The sequence below is a fragment of the Archocentrus centrarchus genome, chromosome 9 (genome assembly GCF_007364275.1).
Source record: "Archocentrus centrarchus isolate MPI-CPG fArcCen1 chromosome 9, fArcCen1, whole genome shotgun sequence".
NCBI classification, from domain to species: domain Eukaryota; kingdom Metazoa; phylum Chordata; class Actinopteri; order Cichliformes; family Cichlidae; genus Archocentrus; species Archocentrus centrarchus.
The window spans coordinates 26444130-26471655 of record NC_044354.1 but is presented as its reverse complement, the minus strand read 5'-3'; the positions used below and the strand labels follow the sequence as shown (position 1 = coordinate 26471655).

Below are 27526 nucleotides of genomic sequence, written 5' to 3'. Positions count from 1 at the left end.
CAAAAGATATGAACACTGTGAATCTCTGAGTGAAGAAAAATCCAGAGTCGAATCCTGCAGTAGACTTGTGTTTTCTACTGAAAATACCAAAGCTAGGCCTCTTACCAACAATCATCAGCAGTTTTTCCTGCTCTTTGATGATGTGGATCTGAAAGACTGACCCTAGGCCAGGAATGTGAGTCAGGGAGTTCTTGATAACATTCAGTGCATACAGTCCCTCCTCAGAGCCCACCAGAACAATCTGTAGCAGAGCAACAAAAACACAAAAAAAGCTTAAATATTCAGGTGAACATGGTGACATTTCAAACTGGAGCAACATGTGGCAAACCCTGGCAGAGAGCCCCAAGCATCTGCTCTGTGCTCCAATAAATTCTGATTATTCTACTTTTGAATAGAACTGATACTGTAGATCAAGTCATTTTCTAATGCTCGAAAGTTAAAAAAAAAAAAAGTGTTTATATGTATGGCCAACAGTGTTGGAGTTTTCTAATAAATTTATATAGCTGTATATGAATACTGAACATTTAAAACATGTTCTACAGTGGTACCTGATCTGTGAGAGGAAGGGTGCAGTTAATATCCAGCCTGTCGTCTCCCTCCAGCTTCAGGAGAGAGTTTCCCAGCAGCTTCTGAAAGAACAGAGAGAAGTGAGGGATCAGCTGGATCATGACCTCCACACGATCTCAGGTGGGAGGGAACGGAGGAGCAGGACGGAAGGGACTGGATGGCTACAGGACTGGGTGCAGATTCACAGACGTGGGACCAAGTCACAAGTCGGTCTTCAGCTTCAGGTCACAGAGAGAAAGTTATTCTTGTTTCCCCTTTAATAACACACTGTTTTATTCAGTCTCTACTGCACCAAAGAGATGAGGTTTTAATTTATAGTGAAAAGAATTTGTTAGCATTAAAGGAAATAGAGGATATTTTAAATAAATGTGCAACACTTGTGAAACTGTGATAAGATTTAAATGAATAAATGAAGTAAACATTTGACTGTGTACAGATTGCAAAATTTTTAATGTTCACACAAATTGTCAAAAATCAAAGTCCACAGAATCTACTGTGTTTAATAAAGTTATTATTAATGCTGTTATCAGTATCACCCTGGGGGTCCTCTACTGAGTCAGTTTCCTCTGAAAACTACACAATATCACAGTTCATACTGTTCTAATATCTCCCAGCAGAATTACATCACATCCATACAGCTGCAAGCTGAGATGAGCGGGTCAGGCGGATTAGGACAGTCACCACAGTAACTTGAACTACTCATGTTAAAATGTGGCTATGAGGTTTGATAGGAAAAACACCTTTCTGTGTTAACATTAGTGATAAAATTAACCTTTTTTGACAACCTGAGGAAAGGTCACTAGTTCATAACACAAACAAGGCTCAATTCTGCTGAAGGATCTCTTAATTAAGGGATGGGGTGGAAATACAGTAGCAAGCTTTAGGCCTCCCTCACCTTTCTGTGAAGTTAACAGGAACGCCCAAACAGCATCTGCGCTGATTTATGTGTGGCTGTATTAAAGATCATTTCCACCACTTAAAAAAATGCACCTAAACTACACATATATGGCAAAAGTTAAATATATAAATCCACCTGCAACCTTGACCTTCACAGGTTTTGTTACCTTATTGTTATGGAAAAGAATCACAGGGGCACTACAGTCAAAGTGCCTAAACAATTTCAGTGATTGGCCCATAAATAGAGTAAATGACCAAAATGAGCATCAGCAGTTACAGAGCCAGGCATAAAGTGACATTACTACACTAAACCAAAGTGAACCAGATGCACTCTGTGACTGAAGCATGAGGTTACCTCATTCTTGACATTCTAACCTGAATTCATTTGAGCTTTTTAAACATTTATCTGCATTCGTAAACAATGACCAGTGAACAGAACACAAAGTCTTAAACTGAGCACTCACAGTATAAACAGACTAGAAGCAGGCCACAGATTCCAGTACCAAAAAACTTGCCCTTTGCTTCAGATTCTACATATTCTCGTGCTGTTTTTTTTTCCTCCCCTTCAAGATCATGCTCTCACTGATCTTGTTTCTCTCAGCTAAGTCAAAGTCAAGTGACTTGAGTCCCAGTCTCAGAAGAGTGTGCAGAGGGGGCAGAGAGATAAAAACACAGACAAGTACACAAACAGATAAAAACCCGCAGTGTGATCCTTGCTCCTCCGGACAGGACAGCTGCAGAGGATCAACCCAAAGATGATCAGACATCTTGGTGAGAATTTGCATACTGTGGTTATAAAACAGGACATCGGAGACAGGGGAGAATATTTCAGAGTTTGTTCAGGATATAGCAAAGGATAGTGAAAGTGAGAAGTGGTCACAGCAGGTGAGGTGACAGCGGGGTGGGGGGTGCCGGGGAGGTGACCAACCAACAAAATGACAGACTCATGCACTACTGCGTGCCTCATGTAGGATGTGCAGTGCTCGTGTGTGTCAGTATGTCTCATGTCTATGTGTTTATAACTGTTTACCTGAACCAGTGGAGACAGAACCATTTGTCTTTTGGACACTGCAGCCTATGTGTGCAGTGACACATGGGTAGGAATAGAGCAAATCAACAAAACATGCCCATATGCCGGACATACAATATGGCATGATGAAAAAGCAACAAACATGGGTGAGAAAGACAAAGAGAGAGGAGAGAAAGAGAAAAGAGGGGAGAAGAAGGGGACAATTAATGACACATATAAGTGAAACTAGGGATTACCCTTTAAACTTTAAACTCAAAACTTAAGTCTTTAAATGACTACAGAGGGTAAATCTGCTCCTGGTGAATAGCACCAACACAGTCAAACATCAGGTTTACGACCACAGACACGACAGCTGTGACCACGGCCGTTTATGAATTGAGTCAGGAGACATTAAGGACACAGAGCAAGTTGCCCTGGGTTGCACTCGCCTGCTTCAGAGATACTCACTGCGTCAGCCTCTGCCTTCTCCCGGGAGGCTCGACCCGCAGCCACCACAGACTCCATCACAGCCACCCAACGCTGTTTGTCCGGGAAACTAGGAGCCATGAAGTAAATAGCCTGACCAGGCCAGCAAGGAGTGTGACAGCGTGACTCCAACTTTAGGACGTAGGGAACATCTGATACACAGGGAGGATAAAATAATTGATGACTTAAGATTATTAATCTTTGACAAACCTTTGACCAATCAACTATGTGTCTACCTGACTTGGCGGTGTTGGGTAGCTCAGATGCTCCTACTGCTCCATGAACCACCACCTCCCCATCTGACAGGCACAGGTCAAACTCCTCCAGCGGTTTCACTGAGTCTGAGCAACACATAAAGAGATTCATAAGTACTGGTAGAAATTCTAGTAGACAATAACTTTCTATCTATCGTACTAACGAGACAGGGAAACATGTCACCTTCTCTGGGCTCTATCTCATAGATGGATATTTTAGTCCCATCCAGGACCACATATTTTCTCTCCCAGCCCTGGCCTCGTTTGCCATTCCTGCAAGAATAGAAGACAACAGATGACAAAACGAATCCTCCAGTTTCTTAAGTTTAAACAGATTCAAATATCAAATGGGTGGATTTTGCCAGACAGAGCATTACAGTGAGGGCCTATGAGGGGTTGTTCTCACTAAAATGAGTGTGCCTGATGAGTGAGAGGACATAAGATACATAAATCTCTCTCACTGCAGAATGATGGACTTCAGATTGTTTGGAAATGGCCTTGTAAGCCTTCCTAGATTGATGGGCAGCCACAGTTGCTTCTTTATGATCACGACTGATGTCTTTCCTCCATGGCAACAAACACCTGAACGCTCTAGACCAGCAAACTGCCAAAACGTCTGCTTTTATTGAGGTGCTCACACTTGCTGATGATCATTTAATCAGGTTCATTTGATTAGCCACACTTGGCTGCTACCTAAGTGAGTTTTTCACACAGTTTCTGTATTTTGGCTTCATTTTTTTTTTGCTTGTTTTGCTTGATTTGTTAGTTTTTGTTAAAAAAAAAATGACAAGGTGTAATATGTGGGTGAAGTTAAAGAAGAAATGGATGAAGACGCTCAAATAAAATCACTATTTGTAGCACAAGTTATTAGACAGGGCAATGAAAAGAATGGCAAAGAAGAAGCCAAATATGCACGTTTTTTGAGAATGCACATTGTTGTTTTGGCAGGTGATGTGTAGGATTGTCTTGATATATAATAATGCATGTGAGAAAACACAGCTGTGTCCATAGCTAACCTGGGCTGTTTCATCCAGCCCTCCAGGTGCATGTGTCCGCCAGCCTCTTTCAGCTGCTGGCCCGGAGCGCTGCCTTTATCTCGACACGGGCCCTCAGACAGGTGCAAGGAGCAGTCACTGGACATGCCACATGTGGCTGGAAGGCAGGGGGAGCATTTGGGGTGGCACAAAGCGTGACATTCTGAGGAGAAAGAACATTGTTAAAGAGAGCAATGCGACATGAGGCTTCAGGGAATCACTCGACCTTTTTTGTGACAACACCACTCTCAAAGGAGGGAGTGTTGACATTATCAGTTTAATGAAAATGTACAGTAGGTATACCTGTCCAGAAAAAAATGCCTTTTTTCTCATGGACTGACCAAAAGAAGCCACAAACAAGCTTGTGTTTAGTCTGCCACTTGTTAACATCTCAAAACCATTGAAAACTGAAAATTTTGTAAATGTATTTATGTAAGTCATAAAGATTTAAGAAGAAATAACAGATAAATCAACAAATTTGTTATAAACATGCTCCTGTTATTTGTATAAGGCATAAAAAAATCATTAGTAGCAGCCATTAGCAGGGTCTTCATCTTTATGAAACCCAAATTTGTAACTACCCTGCACCAGAGGAGGGAACCGAGTATTGTTTCTGGTATGTTTCTCTCTGATTGTTTGTTTGTTTGTTAACAATATTACAGCAAAACTACCGGTCAGATTCATACCAAATTTGCAAGAAAGGCAGCCAGTGACCCCCTAAATCCCCTGATTACATTTTTGCCATAACTGGGTCAAGGTCAGAGGTCAAGTTTTTCTGAAAATCTGGTGAATATGATAACTTGAGAACAATGTGAGGTAGGAAGTTCACATTCACACCATAGATGCATCTGCTAAAAAGCTCAGATGAGTTCGAATCTTGATGATCTTGACCTCAAGGTAAAGGTCAAAGGAAAATTATGGGCATGGTCAGTAGAACTTGTGTGTTATCTCAGTGATTCACTGTTTGCAGAGTGGCACGTTTGTGACACGGACAACGTTCAAATCAGGTAAAACGTCTGCCGGGGGCGGGGTTTGCTGCGCCCGGCACCACTTGTTTTCATTGTAAAACCAAAAACTTAAAAACACACGACAGAAATGCTAATGACAATTTTGTTTTCATTAATATGGCAAGAAGTTAAAACGTATCCTATTATTATCAGTTTACACGAAGGTTTAAATCACTGGTTTGGGGTCTGTCCTTGTGAACGCACTCATAACTTACCGAGACAGGTGGCTGCTTGGCGCCCAAAGTGCACAGTATCCAGGCACACGGTACACTTGGCAGCTCTCATGTTCAGTCCCACTGTGAAGCGGTGAGGGGTGTTGTGGTGCATCACCCTCTCTCTCTCCCTCTCTCTGTCTCTCTGACTGTCCTTCAAACGACGGCTATACTCTGAATACAGTCAGGGAACACAGTGAGGGCAGGCAGCTCCAGCATGTCTTACCCTGTCAGGTACATCCATCACTTCAAAACCTCAGTGCATCATGCTATACCATCTATGAAATCAGTTAAACAAAAAACAAAAGGTTTCCAAAAAGGAGTGGAACATGTTTTGGCAAAATGCATTAATGTAAGTAAACTCTGAATACAAAAAATGCCATCAATCCCTTTGCTTGTGCCCACACACTGCTGCATTTTAAAGGCATTATCCAGCCAGCTTCAAGGGTCTCTATTAGAGATGATTGAAGAGGTTATGTCATGATTATCGCAAACAAAATAGTAACAGTTATAAATATAATAATTTCAATTAGTATAAAAATTAAAACTCTTATGTCATGTGTGTGTGTTAAATATAACCAACATGGAAAGAAAGAAAAACATGAGCAGTAAATGTTTATGTTGTATCTTTATTGAATATCTCAATTGTCAAATTACTGAATATGGCCCCTTCTGCATTTTTCTCATACAAAACTACCTTTACATGATTGATACTTCATTCTTATGATGATATTGCATGAGAAAAATATGAAAGGGGACTGATTTAGTGAGTAAATTATAGTATGAGACACAAATAGAACAGAGTAATCAATAACGACCATATCTCCTTACTGATAGACACGTATAAGCTGCAAAAATCACAGCATCACATAGTCTTGGACTACTTTTCACTTTCATGGACCCCTTGTTTAGACTTTTACTCTAATAGCAGGGGAATGGAGGCAAATTACAATCTAATTGGACTTCAGTAAAATATAAAATCTTGGTCTTTTTTTCCTGTTTCCTTTCTGCCACTAGCAGTGAGAGGGGGAGTCAGCGCCATCCATGAGCAAATAGGCAGCAACACAGACAGCAGGTAGAGCTAGTCAAAGAGGTAGAGATCATCATTCGTACTCTGCAGCCAAATTCTGCATCGGTCTGCAGAGTTTCTTCCTGTTAACTGGGCTACCACATATCAGGCATATCACAAAAATTTAAACCAAAAAAAAAAAAATCTGCTTTAGATATGATCTTTGCATGATTCTGACTGAAACAACCCCACATATAAACCAATTTATCTGTTTAGCTCATGCAGATCAAGCCTCATCAGAAGCTCATTCTCATCTTCTCTGCTCAAAACTCAGCTGCCAGACTTTTAACAAAGCCAAAGGGAGAATACACCTCACCTTTTGCTACACTATACTGGCTACCTGTTAGATACAGAATTGATTTGAAACTTGTGCCTCGCGTCTACCTGTGTTATACATACACAGTTGGACCTTATGAACCAAACTGCTGGATGCGTTCTCTGATCAGACCCCCTAACTGCTCCCACATTACAAAAGGGCATTTTCTGTTACTGCCCCCAGCTGTGAAACTCTTTAACACAGGAACTGAGGTTAGCAAACTCACTCCTCACCTTCATTTACAGAAAAGGTTTTTAATGGTAAAAATGTTTTATCCTCCTATTTGATTGACTTATTTGTTTATTTATTTAACCATAATACTATTCACACTGTTCAGGTTTTATGCTTTTTTTTTTATTGTGATCTACATGAATGTTTTCTTTTAAGCACTTTGTAATTCTGTTTTAAAAAGTGCTATACAAAAGTTTAACATTACTTATCATTACAGCTAACAACGCTATAATAAATAATAATTTACAGATCTTCTTTAGTTCTCTTTCTAAAAAAACAGATATTATTTTACAAACTGTTGTGCAGCTGGCATTCATACGGATGTTATGGCTCCAAGGTAAGCACTGTTGCAAACCGAGCACACTTCCCCATGGCAATGGCACCCACTGACAGGAGTGACCTCCCCTCAAATGGCAAAAAATGTTTAGGAACAGCTTGAAGAACACAACAATGAGCCAAAGGTGCTGGATGCTATCAATCAAGCATCAGCTGAACAAGTCAAATCCACAGTTATCTCACCCTGCATCCCAGAGAACCCAAAGGATCTGACACAGGACACCCCCGGGGGTCCTGTGCCCATTCCTCAGGGGCTCAAAGCTGTTTTTGGCAGTATGATCAGGACTTGCACCATCAGTTTTTATACTGTGACTGATAGGTGTACATTTTTCTTTTCTTTCTTTCCTTTCTTCCTTCTTTCTGTTGCTGTAACGATCAGCAGATTTTCTCACAACAATAGCTGCCAGGTCACAATGACATAAGGTGAAGATATGAGTGTTGGCTTTGTTGTTACAACCTTAACTCTTTTTTAAGAACAACAAAATAGCTAGATAATACCTTTAGATCAGAGTGTGGGTTTAAAAGTACACACAGTGGTTTTTGCATTGCAGAATTTATAATATGGTATATCTGTGTAGATGATGTGAATTTGAGGTGGGAATATAGTGAGTTAAAGAAAATAGCAGGGTTCTGCAAATCAGAAGCTTCAGCAACCAAGATAAAATGCTTCAGATTTCTAAAGCTCTGCACTGAAGAGTCTTCAGCCTCATCTGACAAACCTGTTTGGATCTTTTTATACTGTAAAAGTGCAGAGCTTTTAAAATCTGGCCCGTCAAGGATGTGGATGCAGCAAAGTAGAAGAGAGATAAGAGACCAAGCTGCAGAAACCATGAATTTGGATGACTTACTTTCAAAAGTGACCCTCCTTCCCTCTGAAAGGTGTGTGAAAGAAGAGGATATTAAGAGCTTCAAAAATTAACCTTTGAATGTGAGGTGTGTGGTGTGGGCAATAGGGGAGAGTGAGCTAAGAAATTAGCCATTTGTACTTAAGTCAACTCACACAACACAACTTCAATATTGTAGCCATCCAAAAAGACCAGTCTTTGGGATCAACTGTGTAAAAGTGATCCAGCTGAGAAAGAGCTGTCTGAAAAAAAACCCTGCCAACTTTTATTCATCATATTTTAAAGTATGGTGGTAATTATCACTGATTAAATCTCCAATCCTGCTGATCTTATTGGTGATCATGGTGAACTTGTCTGCAGTTCTGAGAGATGAAGACTCTCAGAAGAAACAGACACTTAAGTCTAAAACTAAATAAAACTCATGTTCTTTTAAGCACCATAAAAATCCAAAGATTCTTTGTTTTTAACCTTTAGTGTACACTCGACACTATATTAATAATGTATAACAGCAAACCTTCTGGAAAAGCTTGCTGTTGCTGATGCTACAAAGTATCTCATTTTTCTAACTGCACGTATGGATGGAAAGTGTTACTGTTATGTGCTTGCACTTAATGGACTACAAGTCACATTTATACAGTGCTTTGTTCCATACACGTCTACCTCACATCCAATTAGAATCACCAGTTACCCTAACAGGCATGTCTTTGGACTGTGGGGGGACAGCAGAGTGCCCAGAAGAACCTCACACAGAGAACGTGCAGACTCAAGCACAAAGACACAAAGGCTCTGGCCCATGTTGCGCCATGGCCGTTGTTTTGGAAAAGGTGTTTAACCTAGCATACTAGAGCGAACTAGAGCTGCACTTTTGCTAATTCACACGTTTTTACACACTGCCACCTCATCAACTTATCTGATAGAACTTTATAATCTGAGATAAACAGCTTTTCATATAAACCTGAGAAGCCAAACAAGCTTTGATTACACTTACACTACAAGGTGAAAAAGATAAAGGTCACGACAAAAAGTATGAATGGTTGCCAAATGAGTTAACTAACCTGCTGGCTCATCTTACCCCACTCTCCTCTATGCATCTGGTATGAGCCTGCATGTTTGTGCCAGTAGATTAAAAGCACACTGCTGTAAAAATCATCCTTTACTTACCCTCAGGTGTTGGAGTGTCCTTCCTCCGTCCAGAGTTGGAGGGTGCGAGGCTGGTGGGGCCCTGCTGGTGCTCGGGAGACTTCACCATAGCAGACATAATTATCTGCTGCCGTGCTGTGGCCGGGTTTGTAGAACTGCCATGGTCCTTATACTGGAGCGCTGGGTTTGAAAGACTAACTTTGATTATTTTGTTTTGAGTAACATATTTTCTTTAATTCAAAGCCAAATCTTTCTACCGAGCATTATGAATAAACAACAGAGTGTATACTAGAGTCCACAAATTCCTGCAGGGCAGTCTCACCTTCTTCTCTAAGTGCTCTCAGTTCTGCTCTCATTTTCTGCAGAGCATCTTCTAATTCTGAGCAACGAGCACGTTCTTTGTCCAGAGCTGCCTTCATGTCGCTGTACTGCAGAGGGACCGGCTGGATGGCAGGCACAGGGGAAACCTGGCCTTGAGTCTGATTCTGACCCTGAGTCTGGGCCTGAGCCGCCATGGCAGCCAACAGGTCCTCCCGACGACGGCCAAAGAGACCCTGAGAGATACACAAGCAAACACAAAAAATTAGCCCAGAAATAAATGAAAAGAATGAAAATGATGAGAAATTATAACACATGGATATATAATCCCATCTGACCTTTTTCTTCTTGGAGCCACCGTGCGCCTGGGCCTGGAGGAAGTCTATGAGCTTGGTCTGCTGGGTAATGGTCCCCTCCATTTTCACCTTCTCATGAGAGTATACAGCCTGCAGGTGGAGCTAAGTGAACATCACTACTGCCATGAATTTCTCCTCAAGTACTTCACTTCATACAGAGAGGTTGACAGAGACAGAAAGGAAGGGAGGGAGTTGTGTGCTGTGGGGTAAAACAAATAGTGTGTGTGCAGGGAGTTCATGTATGCAGTTATTTGGCAGAACAGTGGGGGAGAAACAAGACTGAAAATGACAGTCCAGCAACGTACATGTACCTGCAGTGACTTATAACTCAACCACCACATAATTCCTTATGGCTTTTTTTTGGTTTTCTTTAGTAGGTGTGTGTATGTATGTGTGTGTAGCAGCACCTGGATGTTCTCCAGCTGGTATTCCAGGTCAGTCCTCTCAGTTTTCAGCAAGTCAGTCTGGTCCAAAGCATCCTGCAGTCCCTGGGTCAGACGAAATATGTGGGTCTTCTGGGCATCCATCTGCTGTTGCAGCTTCTCTTGCTGTGGAGGTAAAGCAGCTTTTACATCACCACCTGACTGTCTTTACTAAGCCACATACACTTCTTACAACTGATTTCTTTCACTGATCACTCATCAGCATGGTTTCATATTTATTACTACTATGACTTTACAAAAAGTAAAACTAATTTATTTTCAAATGCTGAAATTATGTTTGCAATAAAGGTGTAAACATCAGAAATTTGTACCCAAATTCATGAACGAAAACATGGCTCTAGAAAAATAATGGAAATGCTGCACCTCTTCCAGCAGCCTCTGCTTCAGTTCCCTCTCACTCTCCAGCTTTTGCTGCAAACTGCGGGCATTCATCTCCAGCATGGCATGCTTCTTCTCCAGATCATTCAGCTGAGGAATGAAGAGGAAGAGTTTGCTGTGACATCTGCTAACCAAACAAAACTTAACAGATGTTATTCAGTAGTGTGAAAATGCTTACAGTGTCTGCAAGGCTCTCAGCTTTGAGTTTCTGGTCTTTGAGGGCCTGCTGTAGGGCCAGGATCTCAGCTTTGTGCTCTTTAACTGCTTGTTCCACAGCCTGACGAGACTCAGTGCTGCGCTGCTCTGCACGGAGCCTGGAGTGAAGAGAAGACCTCTATTTACACCAGTTATCAAAGGCATAAGTTCATCTGTTATGTGTCTACAGGCTCGTTGTAAGTGACACACAGTTATTATTTCAGATTGAATAAAGTTCTTTTCACAAACCAGTGTGCATGTTCCTCTTTTTGTAGTAGTCTTGCACCCATACTGTGTGTGTGGTTAAAGAAAACCACACCATTAAAAATGTAATTTGGGTTTTATGATGCTTTTAGTATACCTAATTTTCATTACCTTCCGCTGTCTTAGTCAACTCAGAAAAATCATTTCATATTTTGCCTAGAATGCCTTTTGAAAAACCCTAGACAACAACACGGCAAAACCTGTTGAATTCGGTGTGTGTAGGCGAAGGGAGCCTTATCCAACACTGACAGCAAAAGAAACGTTTAGAGCAAAAATAGTTTTTCTCTGCTGATGAAAAAATAAACTCATAAGCCTTCCTTAAAGGTCTTGTGGCAAGATTATATAACCGAACCATAGCAATGTGCAGAAATGAAGATGCTAACATTTCTTTGAAAGCAATCAGTTAATTACAGGTGTATTTTATATACGTTAATGTGCTGTTATTGCTTGCATGTTTTCATAGTAATAAGAAAACTACCAGCACAATGGACCCAGAACAGTAAGGAAAACTTTTTGGCTGTTAAGGGTGCGATTCAGTGTAACAGCCACAGAGTCATAGCGATGCAATTTGTGGGTCACCTATTCTGTTTTTCAGTGTCTAGGAGTCTCTGGATCTCTCTGGTCCTCCTCTCAGCCTGGTTCTTCTCGTCCTCCAGTGTGGCCCTCCAGGCGTCCCATTGTCTCTCCTTCTCCAGCAGTTCATCATTCAGAGTCTCCAGCTCCATAACCTGCTCCTCCAGCATGGTGCACGTGGTCTTCAATGTCTCAAGATTCTGGTGCAAAACAGATGAGAATTCAAATGTTTGATCCTTTTCCTTCATTTTTTCTTTTCTTTTTTGCACGTACTGTTACAGTGGTGTATTCTCATATTAAACATGGTAAACATTTAAACAATGAAGTCAGCGTGAGTACAAATTGTCGCTACAAGGCACAGCTGAGGCTTCAGACTGATGTAAATGCTCAGTTTCAGATTGTTTTTTCCATCTGTATGAGGTCATAGACAGGGGATATCTCTAAAATGTTCATCTCAGGCACTCAGTTCTTGTTTTTGAGTGCAGAAGCCCTGCCCAGCTGCTGTTCAAACTTTCTGTTTACGCGAGGCTGCCAATCAAAAGAACGCTTGTTCCAGGATTAACCGAGGGGCTGCACCAAGGCCCAGTTTAAGATAAATGAAGATTATTTGAACTGTGGGACATGCAAAGCAATAATACCAAACTCAAAGTGAGCAAAATAAGTGGCCTTCAAATTCACAAACTATGATCATATTGTATTATATTGTATTAGTACCTGTTTAAAATAAATCACAATTCTAAAGTCAGTGGCTCACAAGGAGCCCTTGATGTCTGGAGTCTGAAAACTAACGAACCATGTAAATGACTATGACTATGTGAACCTTCAGTTTAAATAATAACCCCTAAACTGCAAGTATTTGTGTGGAGTTATTTTTATGGCTCAGAATGTTTTTCTGTGTTTTTCACAAGGCCTACACAAAGTGCCATGTTTAACGTCTTACAATAGACTTCTTTAGACAAAGCATGGGGAGACAAATATAGCCTCTGCCGGTGCCGCAGCAACACCACGGCCCTCTGAAGTCCACTGCTTCCACAGCTGACACGACCTGGGAGTGATGGGGATGACACATCCCTCCCTCCCACACACCACCCCATCCCTCATCTATGACTTCCATCGCTGGTTACACAACCAGCAGGACTGAGAGCGCTACTGGACACCCACACACAAATCCTCCCACAGGGGCAGCGCACCATCACACAGCCTCCTCTCTCTCTCTTGCGCTCTCCCTCTCTCTTTCTCACTGCATTGAGACTACAACATATAACAATAATAAAATTATTCCAGCTTTTCGGCTGCCTGAGTTACACTTGGCACTCTCAGAGGTGGAAGAGATGTCTAGGTCACCTGTCACAGGTGCTGTGGAGATATCAAATAATGCGAGTGTAAGTGAAACGCTCCTGTCTGACTGTGAGTGGGAAGTGGGCAGGGTGAAGAAACTTGAATAAGAGGAATGAATACAACAGAAAATGATGTTTTCTCTCAGATTTCAACTTTCATGCAGGAACTTGACAACTGCTGCACAATAGTGGTGACATGCTGGCTGAGTGGTAAATGCTGGTTTCAGATGTCAGCTCTTTGTGTGTTTATATGCTGACTGACTGACTGACCACCCATACAAGATGTTAGAGAATGAAAAAAATGAATGCAGACTGCACTGTTTATCTGTTACGGTTTGAGAATTCAAACTGTTATTTAAACCATGTGCCACCCCTGCCTACGTTTTTCTTTCTCACTTATCTGATTCTTATTCTTGAGTTGCAGTAAAATCTATTTTCATTTTGGATCTGGATGTCATTTTATTGTTGTGTAGTGTTCCACTGTGCTTACTACAGTGTTCTTGTGTGTATATGTATTTTTGCCTGCCTGCTCTTCAGCTGTTGCTCATACCTTCTTTGACTGCCTGCCTATTGCTGAACTTGCCTGATCTAAGTAAAGGGCTGTTTGATTTTTTTACCTGCCTGAATTTTGCTTTTGAGCTGAAAATTCAGTGTCAGAAGAATTTCACTAGTTTTGAAAAGGCTCTCAAATATAAATAAATCTGTTGGTAAAAACACTGCTCAAAAAATGAAAGGAACACTTTTTAATCAGAGTACAGCATGAACTCACTGTCACTAATGGTAGCATGAGGTCATAAATGGACCTTACAGAGGTTGCACAGGTAGTCCAACTCCTCCAGGATGGCACATCAATACATACCATTGCCAGAAGGTTTGCTGTGTCGCCCAGCACAGTCTCAAGAGCATGGAAGAGATTCCAGGAGACAGGCAGTTACTCTGGGACAGCTGGACAGGGCTGTAGAAGGTCTTTAGCCCATCAGTAGAACTGGTATCTGCTCCTTTGTGCAAGGAAGAACAGGACGAGCACTGCCAGAACCCTACAAAATGACCTCCAGCAGGTCACTGGTGTGAATGTCTCTGACCAAACAATCAGAAACAGACTTCATGAGTGGGCTGAGGGCCCGATGTCCTCTAGTGGGCCCTATCCTCACTGCTCAGCACCGTGGAGCCTGATTGGCATTGGCCATAGAATACCAGAATTGGCAGGTCCACCAATGGACCCCTGTGTTTTTCACAGATGAGAGCAGGATCACCCTGAGCGCATGAAAGGGTCTGGAGAAGCCATGGAGAACATTATGCTGCCTTTTAACGTCGTTCAGCATGACCGATTTGGTGGTGGGTCAGTGATGGTCTGGGGAGGCATATCCATGGAGGGACGCACAGACCTTTAAAGGCTAGGCAACCGCACCCTGACTACCATTAGGAATCAGGATGAAATCCTTGGACCCACTGTCAGTCCTGGGTTTCTCCTGGTGCGTGACAATGCCTGGCCTCATGTGGCAAGAGTATGCAGGCAGTTCCTGGAGGACAAAGATACTGACACAGTACCACTGACTGGCCCCCATGTTTACCTGACCTAAATCCAATAGAACACCTCTGGAACATTATTTTTATCCGATGCTGCAAGGTTGCACCTCAGAGTGCCCAGGAGCTCAGTGATACTGGTCCAGGACACCATCCATTGTCTCATTAGGAACATGCCTCAACATGGTCAGGCATGCAAACAAGCATGTGGGGGCCATACAAACTACTGAGTAGCATTTTGAGTTGCTGCAGTGAAATTTTGGCAAAATGGACCGGCCTGCTGCATCATTTAAGTCTTTTTTAATGTTGTAATAAAATCATTTTCTTTAGTCAGCTTTCTTAGCAGGAATTTTACAAACCAAATTCCAAAAATGTTGGGACGCTGAGTTAAAGGTAAATGAAAACAGAATGCAGTGATTTGCAAATCTCATAAACCCATAGTTTCTTCACAACAGAAAATAGATAACATCAAAGGTTTAAACTGAGACATTTTACTGTTTCATGAAAAATATGAACTAGTTTTGAATTTGATGTCAGTGACTCATCTCAAAAAAGCTGGGACTGGGGAAACAAAAGGTTGGAAAAGTAAATGATAGCAAAAGGAAACATCTAAATGAATATTTTGTAACTAATTAGGTTAATTAGTGGCAATGGGTCATTAACATGACTGCGTACATAAAGAGCATCTTAGAGTTTCTCAGAAGTAAAGATTGGGAGAGGTTCACCAATCTGCAAAAAACTGCATCTACAGGTTTTTTGTGTAACAATTGCTTATAAATATCTCATCATCTACAGTATATCACATAATCAAAAGCTTCAGAGAATCTGGAGAAATCTCTGTGGGCAAGGGACAAGTCCAAAAATCAACAGGCCCTCTCTCAGCACTGCATTAAAAACAGGCATGATTCTGTCGTGGAAATCTCATAAAGGCTAAGCCCGTTTAAAATGAACTGAGGCAAAGTAGCAAACTGTTCTGTGGTCAGATGAATCCAAATTTGAAGTTCTTTTTGGAAAACATGGATACCTCATCCTCTGGACTAAAGAGAGGGACTATCCGACTTGCTATCACCCCCTCAGTTGATGGGATGGGGGTGCATCCCGTGCCTAGGCCTTTGCAAATCTAGAAAGGCACAATCATAGCTGAAAGCTGCATACTGGTTTGAGGGCAACATATGCTTCCATCCAGATGACGTCTTGTCAGGGAAGCCCTTGCATATTTCAGCAACACGATAAACCACATAGTTTAGCTAATACAGCAGCACGGCTTCGTAGTAGAAGAGTCTGGGTGCCGAACTTGCCTGCCTGCAGTCCAGACCTTTCACCAACTGAAAATATTTTGTATATCATGAAAGAAAATCTACAACAAAGAAGACACAGGACTGTTGAGTAGCTAGAATCCTCTATCAGACAAGAATGGGACACCATCCTCTCCCAAAAGTCCCGCAGCTGCTCTCCTCAGTTCCCAAATGTTTACAGACTGTTTCTAAATGCAGAGGGGATGCTACACACGATCACACGAATGGCCTGTGTAGTGACCCTCTGAAGGTCAATTCCAAGCTAGTAAAACCCTAATTAATCAGAACAATGCCTGTTGACTGATTAAAATAGCCCATTCAACTAATTTTAAATGTGGCCCTTTCTTATAATTAAGTTTCTGCTTTTGTTCACTTTTCACAAAACGCATGTGTGTGTTTGTGTGTGAACACAACCAAGTTCCAAACCTTTAGCCTTACTTAAACCTAATTCTAATTTAAGCTATGAAAATAAGTCAAGTTCTATCCTCATTGTGATGTTTCTTTTTCAATTCATCCAGAAACAAATAAAAAAGACTTACATCTATATAAGGTATATACTCATAACCAGAACACGATCAGCAGAAGTCAGTACCTGTTTCTGGTTGTTAAGGTGCATTTCACGGTCAGCCACCTCCCGACGCAACCTGTCCACATCCTGGCTGAGCTGCAGCCGATCTTCTCTCTCATCGGAGGCCTCGTCCAGCTGCTTGGACAAGTAGAAGTTCTGACGGTTAAGCTCTGCATTCTCCTGAGTCAGCGTTGTCAACTGTTCCTCCAGGTCTGTGATCACCTACAGAATAAACAGAACATTCAGACTTCAGATTAAAAGGGCTGAATATATATACAGTATCCATCTGCAACCAAAAGTACCAACCAAAAAAAGATTTTCTGTGATCAAAGCATTTTATTGCTCATTCCTCCTTAAAAATGCCTGAACTCCAAACGTTCTGCACACTTCTACAGGCAGAACACAGCTGTCCACTGACCAGCCTGTCTGTAGTGGGAAAAGTTCTGGATATGGATAATTGTTACTGTTAGTATTGTTTTCCCAACTGTATTTATTCCCACTGTGCTGCCTTCTGTAAAAGCAGAATTCCTGTTCTATCAAAACGGATGTTCAGGAAAAACAACAAAAATGTAAATTTTACAATTTAGACTGAAGAAAAAGTTTTGTTGCTCGTTGCTCCTCCACACAAAAAGCTGACCCAACACCCCACACAATCTAAACTCTACTGCTGCATGATTACATGATGCAGATATCTGGGTTAGTGATGTAATGCAGTAATCATTTTTCTATGCTGCTTGTTTAACCCGAGTAGCATTCAGAACGAGAATAATCATTTCATCAGCATCAGTCTGTTCCCTTAATCAGCCATGACTACAGTACACACTGTACGGAAACCAGGGTTAGAAACTGATGAGGCTGTCTGTTAAAAGCCCCTTATTCTCAACTCTTCTGGGAACAGGGGTACCACACAGAACTTCAAGGTGGCAGGGGGGAAGAGGCAAAGCTTTTAAGTACATAAATTAGCTGCCTGTTCCGTACTGACTCAGTGCTCCTGCTCCCTTTAGGCAGGGGACTGACAGCAGCAACTAAATTCTTAAGGCGGGGCAAGAAGTCAACAGTGGAATGAGTGCAGTGGTGATCTGGCAAGCCTCTATATTTATTCCACTCATCTGTCAACCCAATCCATAGAGTAACTTGAAGACCTAAGCTAAATCACATCTAGAGCTCTGCATCCTCAACGCTGCTGAATACAAATTGCTCAGTGCTGATTGTGACATCTGTGGCTGTCGCACACCATCACTGATTAAAATTATCATAACATTTACTGTGTACCTGTGGTACAAAACACAGGAAGATCTTTCTTTCATAAGCAACACAAATGCTACAGAGTGAAAATGTGATGCTGATATATATATATGCAATATATAAACAGATCCAATGAATTTGCCGGTAACAAACTGTGTAAAACACTCATCAATTTAAAACATCACCTACAGTACTATGTAACCCACGTTAGCTTCATCTATAATGCAATAATATAGATTTTCTACACTTTTTTTTTTTACATATTGCTAAGTACAATCTTAAAAAAAGAGAAGTTATACAGGAATGCTGTAAACCTCAGAGCACCTCTTTCAAGGGCCATCATATTTAGAGTAAATATAAATTTTTAAAACAGAAAGTAAGACAGTAAAAAGCATTATGAAGTCCCACATCCGGTACTTAGTAGCTACAATGCTCTCATAACACAAAACGCACACCATAAGACTTAATAACTTCCGGGAGACCTTGCTAAATTAAATGGCACTTTGGCTCACAGTTTTCCAGATATCCTGTTCTCCTCCCAAATGATCTACAGATTAATGGCTAAACCAACACTGCAAGTCAGCAGCGCAAAAAATAGTTTGGCATTTCAAGCTCTGCTTGTTGCTGAATTTGGCTGTCCTTGCCTGAATACGGGCCAGCTGAATCTATGGCCGTCGCTTTCTGAACAGTTTGCGAGTGGGAGGATCTCAAAAGTAGGGCAATGGGATAAAGGAAGACTATGATGGGTTTGGTATTTGTTCAAGATATGCAAACTTAAAGGTACCTAAATCCATAAACATGACAACATCATTTCTCAAGGTTTAGTGGGACACCAGGGCTCCATCAATCCAGCCATAAGTAAGCCAAAGTGTTACTGGGTAATGTTTGTTCATAATAAGAAAAAGGTTAATAAAAAGAAAAAAATTGCATCGTTTGAAGCTGTTAAATGAGACTGATCACTGAACAGAAGCCAGCATTTTCTGCTCCAGCAGGGCTAACTTTGGTTAATGAAGGCTCAATTAGTTCCTGTGTTAATGTGCACAGTGGTATCATGAAAATGAGAGTTACTCTAATGTTACTGCAAAAACTGTATCCTCACTTTGATCAGAGACACAATATTTTGAAAACAAGGTGGAGCCCTGCTCATACTTAAATATGCAGTCAGTTTTAGATTTCCATAAAGAGCACCAACAAGGAAGACAAGTGTGATGAAGTGGGGAAGGTGTTAAAAGTGACACAGAGTCAAATGATTTTAAATTTAAATTTATCCAAGAGTGACAGAAACATATGGACTGAAATGAGGCTACTTCTAGTGCGATGATTCAGCTGGTGTTCAATGCCAGAAGAGCTGTTATTCCTGTAAAGAGTGAAAGACAAAAATAAGGGTGTGAGCAGCTCACCGCACAGCTGTCTCTCAAGGCGTCATATTTGCGTTGTATCTCATCTCTGTGTGCCTAGGAGGAATGACAGGAGAGACACAGGGACAGATTTTACTGCCTGCGTTACACAACATCAATGAGACAACATCCTCAGTACTCCTCGACTTCCAATTTCTCTTACTCTGAGCACAGTTATCTCCTCCTCAGCCTCTGCAGTGGTCTCCTCCAGCTCAGTCTTGGCCTGCTGTAGTTGGTTTTCCAGCGCGTGGCGAGCTGCCTGCAGGTTGCTGATCTGAGATTCACGCTCTTGCAGTGAAAGGGTCAGCTCTGTCACCTGACGCTTAATCTCCAGCTTTTGTTCCTCATGCTCCAGCCCAATCTACAAAGGCAGGCAAAAAGAGGACCGAGTTCAAGAGGAGGAAGCGATTCATCTCCAGAGCAGTCAGAGACATGCTGACCTCACACAGGCATGAGAGCAGTACACCTGACACGTGTCTGACTGCCTCAATTCATCCAGCACCACTTTTTATGTAACATCTGAATTTAAAATCCAGTGAAATTCAAACTACAAACTACATGGAGAAACATGGAGCAGTACAGAAAAATTCATGTATCCTGAATGATGCGACTGGATCCCAGTGTTATTTCATACATTTGTCATAATCTGCATTGCACATCAAATGCTCTTTACCTTTTTAATATCCATCTTAGCAACTAGAGTCCATATATTATCATCAAACAACTATTTTACATGCACCACCCGCTTCCACAAGGGGTCACGATATATATATATACTACACTATAATTATTTCCTCAACATACACTCAGGGACACAGTGTGTTTGTACTATATGGCACCAGATCAGCACAGATGGAAGAGGTTTACTGCTCAGCTTTATCTATTTAATATTTAAAGATGCCTCTTATGCTTAGAAAAATATCTGTGCAAATACTTTATAATTTAGTTAATATATATTAGTATATACAAAATAAGTCAGAGAAATAAAAGATTGGTATGAAACAGACGATAAAGTTACAAATAGACTGACAACATGGCAAATACAAATAAAGTCGCTTGTCACACTGCTGGAATATCCGCCAATCTATCAACAGAGGAATCCCGCACCATTATAATGCCTCCTCACCTCTCGAAGCCTGGTTTCCAGCTCCAGCACACGGCTCTTATTGCTTTGCTCTTGCTGACTCATTTTCTCTAGATGCTCTTCCAGTTTGGCATTCTGAGCTTCCAGCTTCCCAGCTTGAGACTCCAAGTAGAACTTCTGCTGGCGAAGCTCTGAGATCATCTCCTCTTGGGCTTTCCTGGCAAGACAAAACATCACAATGTGCAAGGAAGTTAAATAGAGGGCAGCACCCACAAGGTCAGAATTAGGTACCTTCCAGGTATTATTTTGCACAAGCTGCAAAATAATACACACACACACACACACACACACACAAAAAAGGGAAAATCTTACACTTGGATAGACAAAGTCTTTGATTTGTATTTCATTGTTCCTTTGGCGCACAATAACAATGATTACTGTTGTGGTACTTACATGTTTTTCTGGGTATAGATACTGCTGTTAGCTGCCAGTTTATTGGCCTCAGACAGCTCAGCAATTCTCTGCTCCAGACTGTTCATTTTTGAGTCCATAGCGTTTATTGTCTGAAAAGAAATTGTGGAAGCTGTAACTTATATTTAATTAAACAATTAATTACAGTAATTTGAGTTTAGTTTGATCTTCTCATCATAGCTTTAAATGGGATCAAATTAAGGGTGATTTTTATACTTTGTAATTATTCCAAGCATGGAATCTATGTCAGTGTGATAAATATTAAAATACGCCTGAAACAGAGTTGTTCCCAAGCTGGTCAGTTCTTACCGCCTTCTGTTCACTGATGATGCTGCACTTCTCCCGCACCTCCTCCTCATATTTGCTCTGACTGGACTCCAGCATCTCCTTATCAGCCATGTCCGCCTTCATCTGGGCCTCTAGCACCTGCTCAATGCCAGGCAACCACAGAACCATAACCAGGATATTGTTTAACAGGGCAGAACATGAATGTGAATATGACATATTGTTGCTCTTCCAGGCACCCCAGCTGAGGCATGGCCACCAGACACTGCACAGAGCACTTCCAGTAAGTTTATTAGGGAATTTCTGCCTGGTGTTTTACATTGCACCAATAAGTGTCTGCATATGTGAGCGTGTACATGTATTTAGGAGCCAAACCTTGATCTTGTCTTCATAGAGCTTCTCTTTCTGTTTCAGATGAGTATCCAGGCGCTGGGCCGTGGCTTGGGTCTCTCGCAGATTCTCCTCCAGCTCCTACACAAAGATACAAATAGGTTACTTTCATCAGTCATCATGGTCACATAGGCTGAAGTAGCCATAAGTACTTCCTACCTATATATTTTGGTGTAAAGTTAACGCATAAAGGATTTCATCACAAACATACATCATACTCCAAAATCATTAACACCTAATCACAATCAGTGATGGTTCCTGCTGGTGATGTGCCTCATCGGGTTTTGAGATATAATTATAACAAATGTTTATTTAGCTCTGCTCCGTTTGATTGGGGTCTCTGGCATCATCTTACAGTACCAACAACACAGATGTTTTTTTGATCCCCATAGGTGAAAGACCAGTGTTAAAATGCAGTGTGTTACAGTGCACTAATTTCTTCTATTTGTCTCATCTATTGTTTCTTGGTCTTTATTATTTATAGGTTTGGCCTACAAGCCAGTGGACCTCACACACAAGGCTGCAGAAGGTCAGTTCCTATGAGCTCTTTTGATTCAAAGAAAAATGAGAAGCTTTTTGGCTCTTTGTTTAATGTAAACAGCCACATGAAAAAGAAAGTTAAAGTTAAAGGAAATTAGAAAGTTATGCTTAGAGTCCAGGGAAAAAGTCTGGGACACATAATTTAATAACTCATAGCTCTACCTTCATCAGCAATAACTTGAAGGAATCTATATCAGTCTCTCGCATCACTGTGGCTGAGTGTTGGCCCAGTCTCTTGTAGATTTGCTGATGTGTATGGTATCATTGTCCTGGTACATGACCCAATTATGGCCAGGCTTTAACGGTTGGACAGACGGCTTCACATAGTCTCTAGGATACTTTGGTATACAGAGGAGTTCATGGTTGACTCAGTGACTGCACGGTGCCCAGGTCCTGCGGCTGTGAAACAAGCCCAGATCATCACCCCTCCACCACCATGCTGGACAACTGTTATGATGCATTTGTGCTGCCACACTGCGTTTAGTTTTTACCAAATGTGATGCTGTACATTATAGCCAAACATCATCTTTGGTCTTATCTTATGTGTGATTTGTTCAGATGCAATTTTGCAAACGTAAACCCTGATATTTTTAGGTTAAAAAACCATTTCTACTGACAGCTCTTCTAAACAGGCAATACGTGTCTTTTTTTAACTTTGCTGTCATGAAGTTCAACATTTAACATACTGTTTTTTTGAGCACTGCAAGGTCTGACTTTGGGGTGAATTTGCAGGGACATCCACTCCTGGGAATATTATGGCACCGTGTTACCAAACCCATGAAAACATCTCCTTTTATAGAGGTGCTCACACTTGTTGATTATCAGTTAATCAAATACGTATCAGCTCCTGCCTGCTACTTACCCTCTTAATTTCAATGCACATATTAAACAAATATGTAGGACCGCTTTTTTGCATTTGCGCAATATTTCTAAAATTAGAAACATCCTTTCTCGGAGTGATGCTGAAAAGCTAATTCATGCATTTATTACTTCTAGGCTGGATTATTGTAATTCATTATTATCCGGCTGTCCTAAAAGCTCCCTAAAAAGCCTTCAGCTGTTTCAAAATGCTGCAGCTAGAGTACTGACAGGGACTAGAAAGAGAGAGCAGATTTCTCCCATATTGGCTTCTCTTCATTGGCTCCCTGTTAAATCTAGAATAGAATTTAAAATCCTTCTCCTGACCTACAGTACAAGGTCTTGAATAATCAGGCGCCATCTTATCTCAAAGACCTCATAGTACCATATCACCCCAATAGAGCACTTCGCTCTCAGACTGCTGGCTTACTTGTGGTTCCTTGGATACTTAAGAGTAGAATGGGAGGCAGAGCCTTCAGCTTTCAGGCGCCTCTTCTGTGGAACCAGCTTCCAGCTTGGATTCGGGAGACAGACACCCTCTCTATTTTTAAGATTAGGCTTAAAACTTTCCTTTATGATCAAGCTTATAGTTAGGGCTGGATCAGGTGACCCTGAACCATCTCTTTGTTATGCTGCTATAGGCCTAGGCTGCTGGGGGGGTTCCCATAATGCAATGTTTCTTTTCATTCACATTATTTACTTTGTTTATACTGCACTCTGCATTTAATCATTAATTGTTATTAATCTCTGGCTCTCTTCCACAGCATGTCTTTCTCTCCCCTCAGCCCAACCGGTTGCGGCAGATGACTGCCCCTCCCTGAGCCTGGTTCTGCTGGAGGTTTCTTCCTGTTAAAAGGGAGTTTTTCCTTCCCACTGTCGCCAAGTGCTTGCTCATAGGGGGTCGTTTTTGACTGTTGGGTTTTCTCTGTATTATTGTAGGGTCTTTACCCACAATACAAAGCGCCTTGAGGCGACTGTTGTGATTTGGCGCTATATAAATAAAATTGAATTGAATTGAATTAATTTCTTTGGAAACAGTTAGCTAGTTAATTTTTCACACGACTCCATAGAGTTATGTAGAAATATTTTTTCACATGACTGTATATATTTTGTTACACTGGTGGATGCTCAAATTAAACTTGCCAAATGTTTAAACCTCTGTAATCCCCGTGAATCAAAAGCTCATGCTTCAGACTCCTCTAAACTTTCTGTTTGAGATGTTTTCCTACTCTTTGCTCTGTATGTGAGAGTGGCTATGTTTGGTCTATGGTCATCATGGGCACACAGCTCAGATACTGCAGTAATAAAGGAATAATTTGTTCCAGCCTAACAGGTGCAACAAAACTATCAGGAAAGTGAGAGAGATCTGATCAGTCACAGTCTGTTAAGTTAAAGTCATTTTAAGTGCTTGTGTGGTTGTATCACAGCTCTCAGGGGGTTGAGAGAAATGAGAAAAGTGGTATGTGTGTGCACTGTGTATGTAAAAATAATAGAATAATTTATCATGTAAATGTGTACTTCTTCTGCAATGATTGTATTTATCTCTCACACATGCAGATGAAAGGTGGGTTACCAGGATCTTATCTGCCATCTGCTGAATCTGCTGGCCCTTGCTCTGGATTTCATCCTTCAGTTTAGCCTCCCGGCGCTCAACAATCTCAAGCCTTTTCACCTGGTTCTCAAGAGTCTTCCTACCATCCTGCATAACACATAACAAGCAAAGGTTATGCACAAAACTTAGTGATTTTTTTTCTTAAAAATGCATCCTCAGTTTAAAACAATCCATGGTCCAAAAGAGTGCTTTTTTGTTGTTGTTGTTGTTATTTGGACACAATACACAATCATAGAATTGGCGACATACTATAGCAATCACACCCAGTTGGCTTGTTAGTGATGCATCTCGACGGTGTTTATATCTCATTATTTCAAGTTCCTTCCAACTGAAGTTCCATAGAGCTCATTTGCCTTCATGTTGGGTGGTGTGAGAGATCTTCGAAGCTGTATAATATTGACCCTGTTGCTTATTTTCTTTCCTCTGTCTATAACCTGTTATTTACAGAACAGCATGGCTTAGTGCTTGAAGTGATGCCTCTGAAGAGTCCCTAAAAAAGACCCTAAAAATCAAGCATCTATATGAAACTCTAGACACTGCAAAAATACATAATGCATACATAATGTTCTTCTTATGTCAGAATTTATCATAACAGTTCTGTGACCTAGTACTGCATTTGACTTAGATTAGTGCTCTCAGAAAGACACTTACTAGATGATGCTGAAACTGATGAAAGGTTTGCTGCTGGTACCTGCTTGTCTACACAATGTAGTGAGCAGAGAAAGGTTCAGACAGTCCTTATTTGCTTTTAAAATCTAAATTGGCGTGTAAATTACATTAAAGGACTTTGCCAAAACAATCCAGATTTAGATGCTTGAAATGTTGAAGCAGGATTTCTAAAAGGCTCTTAAAACACTATTGATTTCTGGGGTTTTTTTTGTTTTTTTTAAAGAATAGACATTAAGGCAGTCACCTGAATGTGGCCTGGAAGAAAACTGTGCAAAGAAAGTTTGTCTGGCAGGAGTAACGAAGCCAGTGGATAATCAATTAGTAAAACGTAATAGGCAGCTTAACAACATACATATTGGATACAACAGAAATTTAGGCAATATCTATAGAAAAATATAATCATTCAGGGAAGACCCTAAACTAAACTATGTAAATTGGTTGATCAGCTCAGGCATTTTTGTGTAGTTTTTTTCTTTTGTGTCACTCACAAAAATTGGACAGTGGGGTAGATCCAACAACCGGGAAATAATAAAATCACATGAAAACCAAGGAGGAGCTATGATTCAATCCACAACAGGTTTGTGCAAAAATGTTTATAAGGGAACATACTGACTCTTTGTGCTCTGCAGAATTCATTTTTGTGCTTCTATCACATTTTATTCTTTATTCAAGTCTTTTAACACAAAAGTTTATCTACAAATGATTTAGTACACAAAACAGCGAGAAAAAAAGGACAGGACAGAATGCAGGTATGCAAATCTGTGTGCAAGTGTATAGTGTCTGTGAAGGCAGCGTATGTATGTACCTCAGTCTCACGGAGACGTCTGCGTAGGCTGTCACTGGAGTCTTCCTTATTCTGTAGCCTCTCTAGATCCCGCTCTGTTCGCTCTTTGGCCAATTTCATAGTCTGAAGGTGGTCAGTTGCCTCAGCATTTGCTTTTAATGCCTGGTAATTACATGGAAACATATAAGCACGTCAGTCACATGTACTTTTGGAAAAGGGAAAGAACGTATTAATGAGGTAAAACTGTCTGATTGTTGATAATTATGTACTAACTCCAGCTGTAAAACACAGCTTAATTGTTCTCTGGCAATAGCCTAAATCTGACTGCAGACCAAAGTTTAATCATGAGACAGAGAGAGAAAGAAAGAGGTTGGGAAAGGTAATGAAAAATTTATACACTTATTGCAAAGCCTAAAATACTGTTGCATCTCTTGCATTTGGGGTTCATATAAATTATTAATTGGTCTTACAAGCAAAAATATTCTACCTTGGAATGCTTTTCCTGAAGATCCTGGATCTTTATCTGCTGTTCAGCATTGGTCTAAAAAGGAAAAACAGTCATTTTAACATTAAAGTCTTTAAATAAAAATGTCACCATCACTAGCAACGCAATCCTATTACAGATAAATAAACTTCATGAACTACCTTTTCCAACTTGGTGATCATCTCCTCTGCTTCTGCTTTACCTTGATCTTTGGCCTGTGAAGATAAGGGTAACTTACTAAGAAATTATCACTGTGAATGCTACTTTATTACTAAAGTGAAAACTTAATAATGCAAGTTACATATCATGATAGTATCATGTTGTTGCTCTTTAACTGTGAGGACTGTAATAACCAATAGTGGATACAGGGGAGGTCAGAAGTTTACATTGCATGCAGCTTTAATGACTCTAAAAAACAAGAATTGAGTGCACAAGTTTGAATTAGTTTTGGATCCACACAGGGTCAAATTTAGGCTGAAATATACACCTACACCCCCACTAATATTTTGTTAAATGTCAAACTTTGACTAGACACTTAGTAGCCATTAACAAGCTTCTGGCATAATTCTGGCTGAATATTTGACCAATCTTCTTGGCAGAATTGGTTGAGTTCATTTAAACTGTTTGGTTTGTTGCCAAGTTTGTTGTGGACCACAAATTTGTGCGCCCAATTCTTGTTTTTAATGGCATTAAAGATGTATGCTGTACAATCATTCTACCCTAGAAAAGCAACAGGTCAAAAAAATCATTAAAAGCCCAAATTTATGATGAGTGTATGTAAACTTCTGTCCACAACTTTTGACAGTTTGTGTCGAAAATCCCACAATGTCCTCTTACAACTTTTGAATCACTAACAGCTTTAGGTTCAGACCTTTTGAATCCTGTGCTGATAGTCTGTGGCCTTCCTCTTCAGTTCCTCGTTGGCCTGTCGAGAATCTTTCAGTTCAGCCTCATAGAGGTCGCTGCGGCGACGGGCAGCAGACAGGTCCTCTTCCAGTTGTCTAATGGAAACTCGCATCTCCTCCAGCTGTGCATGATATTCCTGCACACGGA

The 27526-nt window shown here is 40.9% G+C and overlaps 1 protein-coding gene across 1 annotated transcript in view; it reads right to left on the bottom strand.

The window, feature by feature from the left end:
- The window catches only part of citb (citron rho-interacting serine/threonine kinase b), a 45279-nt gene that overhangs the window by 5108 nt on the left and 12645 nt on the right, over positions 1-27526 (bottom strand). Inside the window, exons 6-32 of the mRNA XM_030737479.1 lie at positions 27345-27515; positions 26635-26688; positions 26477-26530; positions 26011-26151; positions 24498-24623; positions 21512-21607; positions 21161-21277; positions 20834-20943; positions 20423-20597; positions 19460-19657; positions 19300-19353; positions 16679-16876; positions 11937-12130; positions 11077-11212; positions 10884-10988; positions 10485-10625; positions 10060-10179; positions 9726-9957; positions 9425-9583; positions 8267-8290; positions 5470-5640; positions 4230-4410; positions 3398-3486; positions 3196-3300; positions 2942-3111; positions 549-629; positions 106-241 (exon numbers count right to left, since the gene is read on the bottom strand). Coding sequence (XP_030593339.1) covers positions 106-241; positions 549-629; positions 2942-3111; positions 3196-3300; positions 3398-3486; positions 4230-4410; positions 5470-5640; positions 8267-8290; positions 9425-9583; positions 9726-9957; positions 10060-10179; positions 10485-10625; positions 10884-10988; positions 11077-11212; positions 11937-12130; positions 16679-16876; positions 19300-19353; positions 19460-19657; positions 20423-20597; positions 20834-20943; positions 21161-21277; positions 21512-21607; positions 24498-24623; positions 26011-26151; positions 26477-26530; positions 26635-26688; positions 27345-27515 — 3538 coding nt within the window. The remainder of the gene's footprint in view (positions 1-105; positions 242-548; positions 630-2941; positions 3112-3195; positions 3301-3397; positions 3487-4229; positions 4411-5469; positions 5641-8266; positions 8291-9424; positions 9584-9725; positions 9958-10059; positions 10180-10484; positions 10626-10883; positions 10989-11076; positions 11213-11936; positions 12131-16678; positions 16877-19299; positions 19354-19459; positions 19658-20422; positions 20598-20833; positions 20944-21160; positions 21278-21511; positions 21608-24497; positions 24624-26010; positions 26152-26476; positions 26531-26634; positions 26689-27344; positions 27516-27526) is intronic.